We start from the raw sequence: 17,493 nt of genomic DNA, 5'->3' as shown, positions 1-17,493 counted from the left end.
TACAGCCTGGAATCGAACCAGGGTATCTGTAGTGACGCCTCAAGCACTGAGATGCAGTGCCTTAGACCGCTGCCCCACTCGGTAGCCTCTGATCAGGCCACTAGTGACAGGCCTTCATACAATGATGTGCTCATCCTCTGATCAGGCCACTAGTGACAGGCCTTCATACAATGATGTGCTCATCCTCTGATCAGGCCACTAGTGACAGGCCTACATACAATGATGTGCTCATCCTCTGATCAGGCCACTAGTGACAGGCCTTCATACAATGATGTGCTCATCCTCTGATCAGGCCACTAGTGACAGGCCTTCATACAATGATGTGCTCATCCTCTGATCAGGCCACTAGTGACAGGCCTACATACAATGATGTGCTCATCCTCTGATCAGGCCACTAGTGACAGGCCTTCATACAATGATGTGCTCATCCTCTGATCAGGCCACTAGTGACAGGCCTTCATACAATGATGTGCTCATCCTCTGATCAGGCCACTAGTGACAGGCCTACATACAATGATGTGCTCATCCTCTGATCAGGCCACTAGTGACAGGCCTACATACAATGATGTGCTCATCCTCTGATCAGGCCACTAGTGACAGGCCTACATACAATGATGTGCTCATCCTCTGATCAGGCCACTAGTGACAGGCCTTCATACAATGATGTGCTCATCCTCTGATCAGGCCACTAGTGACAGGCCTTCATACAATGATGTGCTCATCCTCTGATCAGGCCACTAGTGACAGGCCTACATACAACAGCATTTTGTGCACCAATTTAACACACAATGTAATAGGCTAATTTTAGACAACCATACATCCTTCTGTAATGTAAACTTAAACCACTCTAGGTGGAGTAGTGTAAACATAGTCTGTGCTAATGCACACACACAATGTATGTATACATGTACGCCCTTTCCTTCCGCCCATTCCTATCCTCAGAGCAACATCCTGTCCCCCATGACCACTTCCTGTCTGAGACAGAGTCGGACAGAGTAGACATTCTTAGCACTTCTGTTGTCCTCGCCCTTCCCTTATGTCCAAGAACCTTCTAAAGGCATCCCAAACATCCTACCTCTTATCCAATGTCCTGTCTGCGTTTGACCTTAGGCATCCAGAAGACAGCCCACCCTTTCAGTCACACATGCCTCAAATAACTGTCCCCAACAAGCCTAATCTCCAAGGACTGTCCATGGATTCCCATTCTCAACAACTCATACACATCAACTTCTAGTGTGTCCACAACATGAACATTAAACTCCATAAATAACTTTCTTTTCACACTCAAATCATTGACACTTTCTTTCCGTCTTTCTATGGTTATACAGACAGAAGTACAAGGAAGCTTTGGGTGTGTGGGGTTGTCAAGTTAAACCACAGCCAGGGGAGTAGGTGTTTATAGCAACGCGGGTGGATTTACATGCGCTAGCGTTGCTTTTAATTGTACTGGATTGCACAAAAACAGTCCGTGCGAAGCCAGAAATGAAATACAATTCCATTTCAACTTACCGTGCCGGTAGGCAGGATGGTCATTATGACGAAGGGAATTTGAGACAAAATATCTAAAGGATCGTATTATTAAACATACTTTCCAAACGTGGGTCTGTTGTAGACCCACCTCCTCCCTCCTTACCTCAAAATAAAAGTAATGCATGTGTGCCATATGTGGACAAAAAATAAATAACTTGTGTGGGACTTTAATTTTGACATGAGGTAAACAGACCCACGTTTGGAAAGTCTGTTTAATAATACAATCCTTTAGATATTTTGTCTCAAACTCCCTGTCATAATGACCATCAGTCCTGGCCACCGGCACAGTAATTTGAAATGGAGTTGTATTTAACTTCTGGTTTCCCACAGACTGTTTTTGTGCAATCCAATACTATTAAAACGCTAGCACATGTAAATCCACCCACGTTGCTAAGGGGAGTAAAGATCCACAACCACAAGGGGGATACAGGGCTGTCTGAGAGGGGCAGAGAAGCCACCTTCTGGTAGGGCTGGCACAATTACCATATAACTGTGTAACCGACGGTTATGGTGGAAGACCATCATAAAAATAAAATAACCGTCAGAACCGTTTTTTGTACGATTTTAGTTTTTGGGAACAAACACCTGACTGAAGACGGGACAGTTGGGCAATTTCACTGGCAAACTCATGGGCACACTCGCCTGGTATTGTGATGAAATAATGTATATGGTAATGTAGAAAGTTCATTTAAATGATGCTAACTGTTTTGGCTCATGCAAGGACATTTATTTTTGTAATGTCAGTTGAGTTGAATCAACAAATCACAGCACAAATTGATGGGTACACTTCTTGCTTTTACTTCCTGCTTTTTTTCTTGCAATGGCCGCCAGTCCACCCATTACGCCATCATTGACTGGAATTAGGACACCCGTTCTATTCATTCTATTTTTATGACAGCACATGCAGTCAGGTGCAGAGGAGTTAAAAAGCGGTTTTTACGGTGACTGCAGTCATTTGGCTGGCCATTAACCCTCATTCAAAATTCCATGGCGGTCACAGCTGCTGGGTTGGGTAGTGGAGCTAGAGCCGTTACCTTGGGGTGGAACAGAGACAGAGCGCCAGTGACCTCTGGGTAATGCAGTTCTCAGCTGAAAGGGAGCCAGGCGGGCAGGCAGCCGACTATACTGTCTCCTGGCGCAGGTAGATCAACACTGAGGAGGTGAAATTTGAGTTCTGCACAGCTCACTGTTCTCTCCTTGTCAGCAAAGCACACAATGTGTGTGTGTGTGTGTGTCCAACATGCCTTTTCCAGGGGGCACTCAGAATGTGCTGACTCAGACTTCTGACTGCCAAGGATGAACAGCCCTAGGCAACACAACTCTTACCTTACACACAATGCAAAACCTGAGTACCCAAGTCTCCTTCAATTATTTCCACAAGTAGTCTAAAATAGATCAACTCTTTGTCTTGAATAGCCTTGACACTCCCAGACAGATGCCAAAACCCACCCTGAAAGGAGAAAGCATTCCCAGTTTCACACCCCAATACATTTACATAAACTAGGGCTGGGAATAGCCAGGGACCTAACGATATGATATCATCACGATACTTAGGGGCCGGAATGATATGCAATGTGATTCGATATGTATTGCGATTCGATACTGGGATTTTATTGCGATTTGATATTCCAAACATATTGCTCACTATATGTCTGCTGCAGAAAGACAAGAGAAAGCACGAGAAACTAGTTTTGGGAAGTCAGGGAAATAAAAGTGCTGAAAGCATGTTGGCTCACTATTTAAAAAGAAGATGAAGAACGAGCTATAGGATGAAAAATAGCAGAGTTTTGGCGCAGGTACAGCTGACTAGCGCTAGCTAACACTACCAACTGCAGCAAAAATAGCCTTCTTACTTGGAGCCAAAAATAAGGTTGCGATCTGTAACTATTGATCACTAACATACATTTCATAACAAACGGGCACCTTCCAACATTGCTATAGGATAGTGTGTACAAACTCACAACAGGCCGTTAACAACAATGTAAAGCAGGGGATCCCAAAGTTGAGGCCCGTGACCCCATTTTAATATAAACATTTGAGACCCACACAATGTAAAAAGCGGGATGTAATCAACTGCCAATGTTTATTTTTTTAATTGGAGATGTGACAGTCTAATACAAATCAGTCTGACAATACTTTTGACAGTATTTCAATATGAAGGAAGTGTGGTTTGAAGTGACTGAAATGCATCAGAAAGGTACTGGGAATGTTGTATGATCTTCTGTGCAGAAAAGAACATCATTGATGATCTCCCCCAGTCTGATTTAGTGCCTGGTCTAATGAGTTATGTGCAGCTTGTGGACATTGTAGAGGGAAACAGACACATACGTGTTCCTGAGAGTCTTATCTTTCAGTGATGGGGTCATAATATTGTTTAGCCTAAATGGTTCAAAAGATAGAGCGACATTTTTTGAAAGAAAACAGAATCCGCTCTGTTTATTACAACCGCATCAAGCTGCTACCGGAGGTTACTGAAGTAACCCCTATGAACCAAGCGCAATTTTTGCTCTCGTGACCCCATCCTATTTTGGGAAACTCGGATGTAGGAGGAAATGCGTGTACAAACGCTCTCAGATGTCAACTGGTTGTAACTGGAACATGAATGATTAAGAGTCCTTTACAGGGCTAATCTGCAGTTGAAAAAGTGATCACCCCCTGTTTTGGTAAAAAGCTGAGGTATGGGCCTGGAGAAATCTAACCACTCTTACATTCATAAACAGAGCTATAGTATGTATCCAAAATGATTGTTTAAACCATGCTTTGAGGCTATACAGTGGTTGTTTACATTTATAAACATTGGAGTAAACCAAGCTTATATTTTGGGTTGTGGTTTAGTGACAGTTGTACTAAGCGTATAAGAAATGTATAAATTACATTCTTAAACAATCAATGGGAATATATGACTAATGTATAAGTCTAAAAACTGCAGATTGCCCTATTAACTGAATGGATACTTTCTGAATTTAATGAATGGGTACTTGGCATGCAAAGAGAGAAAGAAAGAGAGGTGGTGGCATGAGAGAGAGCGAGAGAAAGGGGGGGGGTCGCATGAGAGGGGTGGCATGACATAGAGAAAGACGGAGAGCTTCAGTCCAGAAATCTCTCTGAAACAGTATGTTCCCGATTACAAGACTTCCCTTCTCTCCCCCATCATGCTAGTGCTCCTCCTTTTTCCTCTCACGCCAAATTCTTGCTCAATGCAGGCCCCTGCACGCCACACCAGCTACTCTCACACAGAGACACAGGTACAAAAGCTCTCTGTAGACTATCCCTGCCCTGGGGAGACCTGGAGCCATGTATCCCTTCACATAACAGATCATCTCCTATACTAGTGTTATTCTAGGCCAGGGATGGGCAACTCCACCCCCTTTTGTAGGCCCATGGATCAATTTCCACACACAAAAAAAGTCTTAACTCTCAACTAGATTAGTAGAATACCCAATGTATAATTTGGAAATTGTTGTGAATCAGCAGTTCTCGTTATGTCAGTCACTGATACTCACTCAATTAGCCCATGTCAGCAAAACATTTTTAGATTGGCAAATTATTCTAGCGAAAAGCTATCTAAACTGGTAGTAATCATGGTTGAATTACCAACTAGGGGGTGGGGGCATTGATTTTGTTAGTCACACTCATACCATATTAAAAACTGCTAATTTTTCATGGCAAAATTACTACAATTTCATGAAATTAGTTAGCCTATAAAATTCTCTCTGCACCATGGCAAAATGTGTAGAATTGCAGGAAATTATAGGGTAGGCAGCATAAATGTAACCACATGTAACATATAGATTTGCATTAGTAAACGCATCAAAAGTCCCAAGACAAAGTTACACCTAATTTTCTATTTTTCGAGTTACTACATAAAACCGATCAGAATTCTAAAGGATGCCGGAGTCATGTCGGAAAATGTTTTTCCAGGTGATGATGTAATATGGAGGACCCCGTAAACCAGCCTATTCCCTATAATGTAAACTCCAAAAGAAATAACTTCAAATGTATAACTTCAAATTAAACCAAATCATTTGCACTCATGATTTCTGTTTTCAATTACATTTTCTGCCAACTTATAAGCAAATACTTTATGAATGTATTCTTACAAATAAACTTGCAAGGTTGCTAGCCAACTTGCCTGCTAAAGTTAGCCATATTAGCCTGTTAACGTTAGCCATATCAGCCTGCTAACGTTAGCCATATTAGCCTGTTAACGTTAGCCATATTAGCCTGCTAACGTTAGCCATATTAGCCTGTTAACGTTAGCCATATTAGCCTGCTAACGTTAGCCATATTAGCCTGCTAACGTTAGCCCTACCAGGCTGCTAATGTTGTTTGCACTACATGAGTCAGCCAGTTGCTATCAACACCTAGCTTACAGCTACATTAAAGTAAACCAACGTTTTGGAAATGCATAATGCCATCTAACCAGTTATCAAAGAATGTTAGCTATATGCAGTTATCTTAGTCTGCAAGCTAGCCAGCTAGCTAACGTTAGCTATTTAACCAATTAGCTATTAGCCTAGCCAACCACCACGGTTATGGTCGGCAAGCAAGAGCCCAACTACTAGCGACCAGCTAGAACACAACTAAAGCATAACCACAGATCAAAGCAAAGAGCGCGCAGAAACGTACACATTGATGGATGGGGCCCATCCAACCACCACAGTTATGGTTGGCAAACTAGAGCCCAACTACTGGAGATCAGCTAGAACACAACTAACACAACCAAAACATAACCACAGATTAAAAACAAAGAGAGCAGGTTTACAGATTGATCGAAAAACTTTTAAAGGAGTGCAGGCTGAGTTAGCTACCAAAATGGGGGGGGGGGGGGGGGGGATTTCGCAGGGCCAAGGGAGAGTCAAGGAAATCCAAAATATACTGAAAACAAATATAAAACGCAACGTGTAGTGTTGGTCCCATGTTTCATGAGCTGAAATAAAAGATGGCAGAAATGTTCCATACACACAAAAAGATTCTCTCAAATGTTGTGCACAAATTCATTTACATCCCTGTTAGTGAGCATTTCTCCTTTGCCAAGATAATCCATCCACCTGACATGATCATTACACAGATGCACCTTGTGCTTGGGACAATAAAAGGCCACTCTAAAATATGCAGTTTGGTCACACAACACAATGCCAGAGATGTCTCAATTTTGAGGGTGCACGCAATTGACATGCTGACTGCAGGAACGTCCACAAGAGCTGTTGCCAGAGAATGTAATGTTAATTTCTCTACCGCAATATACTACAAACCCCCGAGGTGCCTGGTTACCAATGTAATTAGCTAGGTCAAAATAAATGTTAAATGTTAAATGTTGTCATACCCATGGTATACGGTTTTATATATCACGGCTTCCAGCCAATCAGCATTCAGGGATTGAACCACCCAGTTTATAATAAGCCTTTGACCACACTGTTACATTGGTGAGTAAAAGCTTCCTAACCTTTAACTCTAAAACTTCAACAGCCCCAACAAAATGTTGCTTAAGGACTAGAGGTCGACCGATTAAATCGGAATGGCCGATTTCAAGTTCATAACAATCGGAAATCGGTAATTTTGGACGCCGATTTTGCCGAATTATTATATATATATATTTTTTACACCTTTATTTAACTTGGCAAGTCAGTTAAGAACACATTCTTATTTTCAATGACGACCTAGGAACGGTGGGTTAACTGCCTTGTTCAGGGGCAGAACGACAGATTTTTACCTTGTCAGCTCAGGGATTCAATCTTGCAACCTTACGGTTAACTAGTCCAACGCTCTAACCACCTGCCTCACGTTACGCGAATGCAGTAAGAAGCCAAGCTAAGTTGCTAGCTAGCATTAAACTTATCTTATAAAAAACAATCAATCAATCATAATCACAAGTTATAACTACACATGGTTGATGATATTACTAGTTTATCTAGCGTGTCCTGCGTTACATATAATCGATGCAGTGCGCATTCGCGAAAAAGGACTGTCGTTGCTCCAACGTGTACCTAACCATAAACATCAATGCCTTTATTAAAATCAATACACAGAAGTATATATTTTTAAGCCTGCATATTTAGCTAAAGGAAATCCAGGTTAGCAGGCAATATTAACCAGGTAAAATTGTGTCACTTCTCTTGCGTTCATTGCACGCAGAGTCAGGGTATATGCAACAGTTTGGGCCGCCTGGCTCATTGCGAACTAATTTGCCAGAATTTTACTTAATTATGACATAACATTGAAGGTTGTGCAATGTAACAGGAATATTTAGACTCATGGATGCCACCCGTTAGATAAAATACGGAACGGTTCCGTATTTCACTGAAAGAATAAATGTTTTGTTTTCGAGATGATAGTTTCCGGATTCGACCATATTAATGACCTAAGGCTCGTATTTCTGTGTGTTATTATGTTATAATTAAGTCTATGATTTGATAGAGCAGTCTGACTGAGCGATGGTGGGCACCAGCAGGCTCATAAGCATTCATTCAAACAGCACTTTTGTGCGTTTTGCCAGCAGCTCTGCTGTTTATGAATTGAAGCCTATCAACTCCAGAGATTAGGCTGGTGTAACCGATGTGAAATGGCTAGCTAGTTAGCGGGGTGCGCGCTAATAGCGTTCCAAACGTCACTCGCTCTGAGACTTGGAGTAGTTGTTCCCCTTGCTCTGCATGGGTAACGCTGCTTCGGGGGTGGCTGTTGTCGATGTGTTCCTGGTTCGAGCCCAGGTAGGAGCGAGGAGAGTGACGGAAGCTATACTGTTACACTAGCAATACTAAAGTGCCTATAAGAACATCCAATAGTCAAAGGTATATGAAATACAAATGGTGTAGAGAGAAATAGTCCTATAATTCCTATAATAACTACAACCTAAAACTTCTTACCTGGGAATATTGAAGACTCATGTTAAAAGGAACCACCAGCTTTCATATGTTCTCATGTTCTGAGCAAGGAACTTAACCTTTTGTCAATAGGGGGAGCAGTTAGCATTTTTTTTTTCTGGGTGTTGCCAAATTAAACTGCCTCGTACTCAATTCTTGCTCGTACAATATGCATATTATTAATTCTATTGGATAGAAAACACTCTCTAGTTTCATAAACCGTTGGAATTATGTCTGTGGGTGACCCAGAACTCTTTCTACAGCGAAATCCATGACAGGTACTGCGAAGGTCTGAGAGCGAAGCTCTGGTCTCAGATCAGTTTTAAAGGTCTGTGTGTATCCTATGGAACGACATGAACTGCACCCGCCTTCCCCTGGATGTCAGTAACCAATGAGAAGTGGAATGGGCTTTCTACGTAGCTCTCAGAGTTTATAAAAGGCCAAGGAGTGAGGTGCGCCTTCTTTTCGACGCTGACCATTACGCAGAGAAGGACCTCAGGATGCCATTTTCAAACGCTCAGTTATCAACCTTAGATGTATCCGTCTGTAATTTAATTCGATATAGGTGTTAGAAACATCATAACGAAGCTATTTTAAACCGAGTTATATCAGATTATGCGAGTATATTGCTATTTTTCGGAATTTCCTCAGTATTGCGTCTTGAGGATTTGGACACGTTGGGGCAAAATAGCTATTGTTAGCTATTGTTAGCTGCTATATCAGAAGTTGAATGCAACGTTTTACAACCAAGCAACGATTCTTTTGGACAAAGGACCACTTGGCCAAGATTCTGATGGAAGCTCGTCGAAAAGTAAGAGCTATTTATGATGTTATTCCGTTTTTATGTGGAAAAATGTAAACTCAATAATGGCGACTAGTGACGCCATTATTGCGGCACTAGTCTGGCTGTAACGCACACTGTATGTCTAGTAACGTTAATTTTAAAAATCTAACTCAGCGGTTGCATTAATAACTAATGCATCTTTCATTTCATGTCCAACCTGTATTTTTTTAGTCAAGTTTATGAATAGTTTTCGATAAAAATAGTTGTATTTTCAAGATGGCGCCGGGCAGATTGCTTGAGTAGTTGGACACTATTTCCATTGTGTAAGCACGATTTGTGCCGCTAAATATGCACATTTTCGATCAAACTCTATATGGATTGTGTAATATGATGTTACAGGAGTGTCATCGGAAGAATTCTGAGAAGGTTAGTGAAAAAATTAATGTATTTTGGTGATGATAACGCTATAGCTAATTTTGCCTTGAATCAATGCTCGGGTAACGTTTGCAAATGTGGTATGCTAATATAACGATTTATTGTGTTTTCGCTGTAAGACACTTTGAAAATCTGAAATATTGTCTGAATTCACAAGATCTGTGTCTTTCCATTGCTGTGAGCTGTGTATTTTTAAGAAATGTTTTATGATGAGTAAATTGGTAATACACGTTGCTCTCTGTAGTAATTCTAGTCGCTTTGGGGAGATTTGTGATGGTGGCTGCAATTGCAAACTATGATTTATACCTGAAATATGCACATTTTTCTAACAAAACCTATGCTATACAATAAATATGTTATCAGACTGTCATCTGATGAGGTTTTTTCTTGGTTAGTGGCTATTTATTTCTTTATTTGGTCGAATTGGTGATAGCTGGTGATGGAGTGGAAAAATAGTGGAGTAAAAAAAATGGTGTCTTTTGCTAACGTGGTTAGCTAATAGATTTACATATTGTGTCTTCCCTGTAAAACATTTTAAAAATCAGAAATGGTGGCTAGATTCACAAGAAGTGTATCTTTCATCTGGTGTCTTGGACTTGTGATTTAATGATATTTAGAAGCTACAATTTACTTGTGACGCTATGCTAGCTATGCTAGTCAGTGGGGGGGGGGGGGGGGTGCTCCCGGATCCGGGTTTCTGAGGCGGTAAAAGTTAAACGTTAGCTTTCTTACATGGCACATATTGCACTTTTACTTTCTTCTCCAAAACTTTGTTTTTGCATTATTTAAACCAAATTGAACATGTTTCATTATTTATTTGAGGCTAAATTGATTTTATTGATGTATTATATTAAGTTAAAATAAGTGTTCATTCAGTATTGTTGTAATTGTCATTACAAACAAAAAAATAATACAAAAATCTGCTTTTTTTGGTCCTCCAATAATCGGTATCGGTGTTGAAAAATAATAATCGGTCGACCTCTAGCCCATATGCTCCGCCCTCCCTCCAACAACATCCAAAACAATAACAGACTTTTCCAAAGTGGTTCCTAACAATCATTGTGATCTTGGGGCATCATGGAAAATGAGCACACCTGTTACCTCCAGATGTGTCTGCCTATTCATCATTCCCCATGGGGGTTGGAGCGTGTAGGCGGTTCGGAGGCACAAGGCAGGCTATTGTCTCCGGCCGCTGGAACAATTGAATCATCTTTTGGTTTTGACAATCCGACTGACCAAACATAATGCCATTGTAGTGGATGGACACACAGTACTTTAGTAGGACTAGGAATGGGTTGACAGCATGATAAATGGGCAGAGCACTAGCCAAACACAATCAAACTGACAGATAGCCAGGGAAGGGATAGCAGGGCAGGGGCCAAGGGAGAACCACCAAGCTAAGCTAACCTAGAGAATCTGACTAGAAGCTGCTTACCCTGGCTGTGTCCTTATTTAGCACTGAAACAGTCACCTGACCCACCCAATCCTCACTCACCTTCAACACAGAAATACTGGTACACTTTATTTGAAGGGTGCCTACTTAATAACCTACATAAGGACTTCATAACAAAATCCACACATAAAACATTTATAACCAGTACATAATCATTCATTAATACCCATGATAATAAATGAGAATCACATTTTCTAAGGTCACACTCACCTGCGTAGAAGCGTATGAGACAGCCTATTTCTGGGTCCATACCCTCCTCCTGTACCCGCCACGGGTCTCCATAGCCCAGATTGGAGAGGTACTCATTCTGCATCTGCAGAGGCTTCTCATCATCCTCCAGCCTCCTCATAGCTCCACCGTGCAGCTGGGCGAAGAGGGCCGGTGCTGGGGAGGCTTTCTCTGGGCCCGGGACCCCTCTTTGCTCCCCTGAAATGACCAGGTCACGCTCAACAGCTGCTCTGCCAGTCAGAGGTCGGGCCAGTGAGTTACTGCCACTACTGCCGCAGCTTGACGGGGGATTGATCAGTCTGGGTTCTCCTCCAGTGCTACCTGTTTTTCCATCTTCATCAGCAGTGTTTTTGTCTTCCAGGTGGTTTGACTTTGATAGCCTGTTTTCAGGAGCTTTGCAGGCATCAGTTGAGGGGACGTGCATGGATTTCCCCTCCAGGGTCTGTTGCTGAGTGACAGTGGGGATGCTGGCTGAGTGTGTCGGGGAAGGGTCAAGCTCAACCTCGTCTGAGGAACTCCCAAACGGGTCCAATTCATCCGTGGCGGAATCAAAGTTCGGGCTGAGCACTGAGGAGTTTGTCCCTAGGACAGCAGCATCACTGAGGGAGTCCCGGTGTTGGCTCGGCCGCGGACCACCGGGGCTCAAATCATCAAAGGTGCTACTCTCCATGTCTGAGCCTGAGTACAGTCCACAACTGTCGGCCCCACTCAGGCCCATGTCTGCACCCTCACTGTCATTTAGATAAACCTCAGAGGAAGAGGTGCTTGGTATCTTGTAGTCAGAAAGTAATATATTTGTTTCCAGGTAATATTGAGCATGGTTGTTATTGATATGAAGCCGCTTGATTGGAGAGACTGGTTGGTTCTCCTTTGACCCTGAGTAGGAGATCACAGAACCTGGGTAGGAGGTCTTCACGTTGTTACTTTTATTCACACCAAGTAGGTAGTCAATATGCCCATGGCTACCATTGCAGTTACCGTTCAGGTCAACATAAGCACTTGTTTTGCGAGTCATTCTTAGTATCCCTCCACATTTACCTCCAAGCTGCCCCAGACGAGCCGCTATCTCCCCAGCGGTGGTGTCCACGGTGCATAGTACCGCCCGAGGGTAGGAGGGCGTGAGTTGGTCATGGACGTGGATACAACCCTGCTGGAGGTCAGCTCGGACCCACGCCTTGTCGTTGGGCTGGAGCTGCTTCGCCTGCTTCTGGCGAAGCAAGGTCTTTCTATCCAGGCTCAGTGTGTTGTTGACAGACGAGGCGGACAGTGTGGGTCTCACTCCCCCAACGGAGGAGACTGTGGGTGAGCTTGAGGTTGTCGAAGCTGCGGCCGAGAGGTTCCTCTTGTGCCGCCGTCTCCTGGTCAACAACGAGTTCACGCTGGTGCTGCTGACCGATACGAGGCTGTAGATGTTGGGTGTTTTACCGGTGGTCATGTTGAGATTGGCAGCACTACTGGTGGCGTTAGCAGCCTGGTTTTGGTAAATCCCGTTCCGTATCGCTATGTGAAGTAGGGAGGTGGTAGCAAGTCCCAAGAGTTTTGTCTCCCCGCTCCCGCCATCATCTTCCCCCGTCGCAGTTATTTTTCCAGCGGGGAAGAGTGCACCACCACTGGCCTTTAAAAACTTGCTGCCACTTCTTATTTGTCCAATTTCCGAGTCTAATATTCCGACTGATGTTAACAGGGCATCCACCTCCACTCGGTTCCTCTCCCCAGCCACTATCCGCACACTTTCCATCTTCCGCAAGTGAATGCGCTAACGTTAGCAAGCAAGCTAACAGTAGCAACGACCACTACGAACTCCAAATAAATAAAGCTAGTTAGCTAACGTTAGTTCCGACAGGTACCCATGCAGTTTATTCGTTACATTCATTATTCCACTTGCGTTTTCCAGCTGGCCATGGAGAAAGCAAGAGAGCTAGCCAGGCCGTGCAATGTGTTTTCTTTTGCTGGCTGCTGGTGAAATCGCCGGTCAATGCCGCTCGGTTGCTATCGATACCGCCATTATAGAGGATGTTTTGCTGCGGTATGAAACCAGCCAGTCAAGCTCATTAGATATGTGAAGCGTTTGATGTAGCTGGCGGGATTTGTAGATTTGTTTACACCCACGAAAGCTTTATATTTATGAGATGACGTAAAGATCCCTACATGGACTTCTGGGATATGTAGTTTACTGTATTTAACTTTTCCCTTTAAGCAGCGACATTAGCACATAGTTTCTAAACCCCGAGTCACAACATCACAACACTTCAGGAAACCCTTGCGAAGGAGACCAAGCAGACCAGGCCGGGGTTTGGGGTTAGAGATGTCAATGAGAGAAGTGAAACGTTATTCCTTAGTTGTTAATTTTCTCGAAATCGAAAGGCACAACATACGTTCGAGACAATGTTTTAAGTAGTTTAACATGTTATTACTCCAAACTCGTGAAAGTGACACGTTTTCATTTTCGTCCAAAATAACTTTATATAGGAGTGCCATTGATTTTGACGGGTTGCACATGAGTATGCACCCGATGATGTGTTTCTAGGCATGAGTTTTGCTAGTCGAAGTCGCCATGGGATAACTGGGCCCAAAATCTGTCTTCTCCAGCAGATGGCGCTCAGTTTTTGTATGAGGTCAACGAGTGTCGAATTTGGTTAACAGAAAATTGAATGGTTTATTTGCTACGTGTGGCTTATTTGACCGAATAAAAGTTTCGTTATCACTATGTTGTTACGTATGGAACGCCGTTTGGGTCTTTGCGTGTCCAAAAATATACACGTCAAATAACACAATTTGATCGTTAAGTACGCTTTAATTTGACACGTCAAATAACAATTTTATTATAGAATGTTGTGTGTGCTGAATTTGCATGTGCAAGCCAAGCGCCACCATTACTGTCAAAGCTGTACAATACTGCGTTGGTTATTTGTTCGAACGAATGGGAAAAACGTCTGTGTGAGCATTTGAAATTAGACCAGGATCAAACGAGCAGGATAAAAAAAAATTGAAAATATCTTTGATACAGATGTTATTAGCAACTTCTGGGGTAGTTAGCTAGCACAAATGCAACCAGCCTGAAAACAATAACCAGTAGAAACTGCAGTCATTTTCAATATTCTTAGCAATGATTTAGGAATCCATGTGAGTAAGTATTAGCTAGGTAGCCACTTGTTGTTCTCCTATTGAAATCACTAGCTAGCCCAAAACAAACGTTATAAACAGCCAGCTAGCTTCGCGTATGACTTGACCGGACAGGGTTATGTGTTGTGAAACTAGCCACAATAGTGGAATTTGCGTTTCGGCTTCAAAATAAAGTCCATATTTGAAAGCGATGCAGAAGGTTACAATTGGTGGAATCATGCCATATTTAGACTACATAATCTTAAACATGGTCGGAGTGTTGGAATGTGGAGCAATGAAATGGAGTATGAGTCTACTCCCACAGAAAATAACTGGGAAGAGTTTACGCAAATATTAGCGTCATAGTAGCTCTTATTGAGGGACTTTGACTGGGAATGTATCTACCCAGTCAGCCTATTGTGCGTATTGACATTTATATTGCACTGTACAGCCTTACCCATTGATAGTCCTCCTCAGAGTTATCAGGCTCCAAAACATCCAGGTCATATTGTTTTTCCTCTGGAATAGTGTTCTATTCACATAGTAGGTTGAATGGTACAATACATGTGGCTCAATTCACAGTGGTTTCAGGTCCCGCAATAAAAGCTATGACACTAGATGGAGGCCACGGAAGGAGTGTTGTATGGCATTGAAGCTCGTTTGGAGGTTAGTTAGCACAGTGTCCAAGGAAGGGCCAGAAGTATACAGAATGGTGTCATCTGCGTAGAGGTGGATCAGAGAATCGCCCACAGCAAGAGCGACATCATTGATATATACAGAGAAAAGAGCCGGCCCGAGAATTGAACCCTGTGGTACCTCCATAGAGACTGCCAGAGGTCCGGACAACAGGCCCTCCGATTTGACACACTGAACTCTGTCTGCAAAGTAGTTGGTGAACCAGGCGCGGCAGTCATTAGAAAAACCAAGGCTATTGAGTCTGCCGATAAGAATAAGGTAATTGACAGAGTCGAAAGCCTTGGCCAGGTCGATGAAGACGGCTGCACAGTACTGTCTTTTATCGATGGCAGTTATGATATCGTTCAGTACCTTGAGCGTGGCTGAGGTGCACCCGTGACTGGCTCGGAAACCGGATTGCACAGCGGAGAAGGTACGGTGGGATTCGAAATGGTCAGTGATCTGTTTATTAACTTGGCCTTTGTAGACTTTAGATAGGCAGAGCAGGATGGATATAGGTCTGTAACAGTTTGGGTCTAGGGTGTCACCCCCTTTGAAGAGAGGGATGACCGCGGCAGCTTTCCAATCTTTAAGGATCTCGGACGATACGAAAGAGAGGTTGAACAGGCTGGTAATAGGGGTTGCAACAATGGCGGCGGATATTTTTAGAAAGAGAGGGTCCAGATTGTCTAGCCCAGCTGATTTGTACGGTTCCAGGTTTTGCAGTTCTTTCAGAACATCTGCTATCTGGATTTGGGTGAAGGAGAAGCTGGGGAGGCTTGGGCGAGTAGCTGCGGGGGCGGGGGGGGCGGAACTGTTGGCCAGGGTTGGAGTAGCCAGGAGGAAGGCATGGCCAGCCGTTGAGAAATGCTTATTGAAATTTTCGATTATCATGGATTTATCGGTGGTGACCGTGTTACCTAGCCTCAGTGCAGTGGGCAGCTGGGAGGAGGTGCTCTTGTTCTCCATGGACTTTACAGTGTCCCAAAACTTTTTGGAGTTAGAGCTACAGGATGCAAATGTCTGCTTGAAATAGCTAGCCTTTGCTTTCCTGACTGACTGCGTGTATTGGTTCCTGACTTTCCTGAACAGTTGCATATCACGGGAACTATTCGATGCTATTGCAGTCCGCCACAGGATGTTTTTGTGCTGGTCAAGGGCAGTCAGGTCTGGAGTGAACCAAGGGCTATATCTGTTCTTAGTTCTGCATTTTTTGAATGGGGTATGCTTATCTAAGATGGTGAGGAAATTACTTTTAAAGAATGACCAGGCATCCTCGACTGACGTGATGAGGGCAATATCCTTCCAGGATACCCGGGCCAGGTCGATTAGAAAGGCCTGCTCGCAGAAGTGTTTTAGGGAGCGTTTGACAGTGATGAGGGGTGGTCGTTTGACCGTGGACCCATAGCGGATGCAGGCAATGAGGCAGTGATCGCTGAGATCCTGAATGAAAACAGCAGAGGTGTATTTGGAGGGCAAGTTGGTCAGGATAATGTCTATGAGGGTGCCCATGTTTACGGATTTAGGGTTGTACCTGGTGGGTTCCTTGATGATTTGTGTGAGATTGAGGGCATCTAGCTTAGATTGTAGGACTGCCGGGGTGTTAAGCATATCCCAGTTTAGGTCACCTAACAGAACGAACTCTGAAGCTAGATGGGGGGCGATCAATTCACAAATGGTGTCTAGGGCACAGCTGGGAGCGGAGGGGGGTCGATAGCAGGCGGCAACAGTGAGAGACTTATTTCTGGAGAGATTAATTTTTAAAATTAGAAGTTCGAACTGTTTGGGTATAGACCTGGAAAGTGTGACAGAACTTTGCAGGCTATCTCTGCAGTAGATTACAAGTCCTCACCCTTTGGCAGTTCTATCTTGACGGAAAATGTTGTAGTTGGGTATGGAAATCTCCGAATTTTTGGTGGCCGTCCTCAGCCAGGATTCAGACACGGCAAGGACATCAGGGGGTGCCTGGGGACACGCAGGCACCCTCATTACCTCCACATCACCCGAGGAACAGAGGAAGAGTAGGATGAGGGTACGGCTAAAGGCTAGCAAAACTGGTCACCTAGAGCGTTGGGGACAAAGAATAAAAGGAGCAGATTTCTGGGCGTGGTAGAATAGATTCAGGGCATAATGTGCAGACAGGGGTATGGTGGGGTGCGGGTACAGCGGAGGTAAGCCCAGGCACTGAGTGATGATAAGAGAGGTTGTATCTCTGGACATGCTGGTTATAATGGGTGAGGTCACCGCATGTGTGGGAGGTGGGACAAAGGAGGTATCAGAGGTATGGTGAGTGGAACTAGGGGCTCCATTGTAAACTAAAACAATAATAACTAACCTAAACAACAGTATACAAGGCATATTTACATTTGAGAGAGACATACAGCGAGGCATAAAGTAATCACAGCTGTTGATTTGGAGAGCTAGCT

At 43.5% G+C, this 17,493-nt stretch overlaps 1 protein-coding gene across 1 annotated transcript in view; it reads right to left on the bottom strand.

Moving 5' to 3' along the window:
• Nucleotides 1-13,358, bottom strand: part of LOC120054318 (PH domain leucine-rich repeat protein phosphatase 1-like) — a 68,500-nt gene extending 55,142 nt beyond the window's left edge. Inside the window, exon 1 of the mRNA XM_039001732.1 lies at nucleotides 11,273-13,358. Coding sequence (XP_038857660.1) covers nucleotides 11,273-13,028 — 1,756 coding nt within the window. The 5' untranslated portion in view covers nucleotides 13,029-13,358. The remainder of the gene's footprint in view (nucleotides 1-11,272) is intronic.
• Nucleotides 13,359-17,493: the final 4,135 nt, after the last annotated feature.

This window comes from Salvelinus namaycush, chromosome 10 (genome assembly GCF_016432855.1).
Source record: "Salvelinus namaycush isolate Seneca chromosome 10, SaNama_1.0, whole genome shotgun sequence".
NCBI lineage: Eukaryota > Metazoa > Chordata > Actinopteri > Salmoniformes > Salmonidae > Salvelinus > Salvelinus namaycush.
The sequence above is the reverse complement of the archived record's forward strand: the minus strand, read 5'-3'. Positions and strand labels throughout refer to the sequence as shown.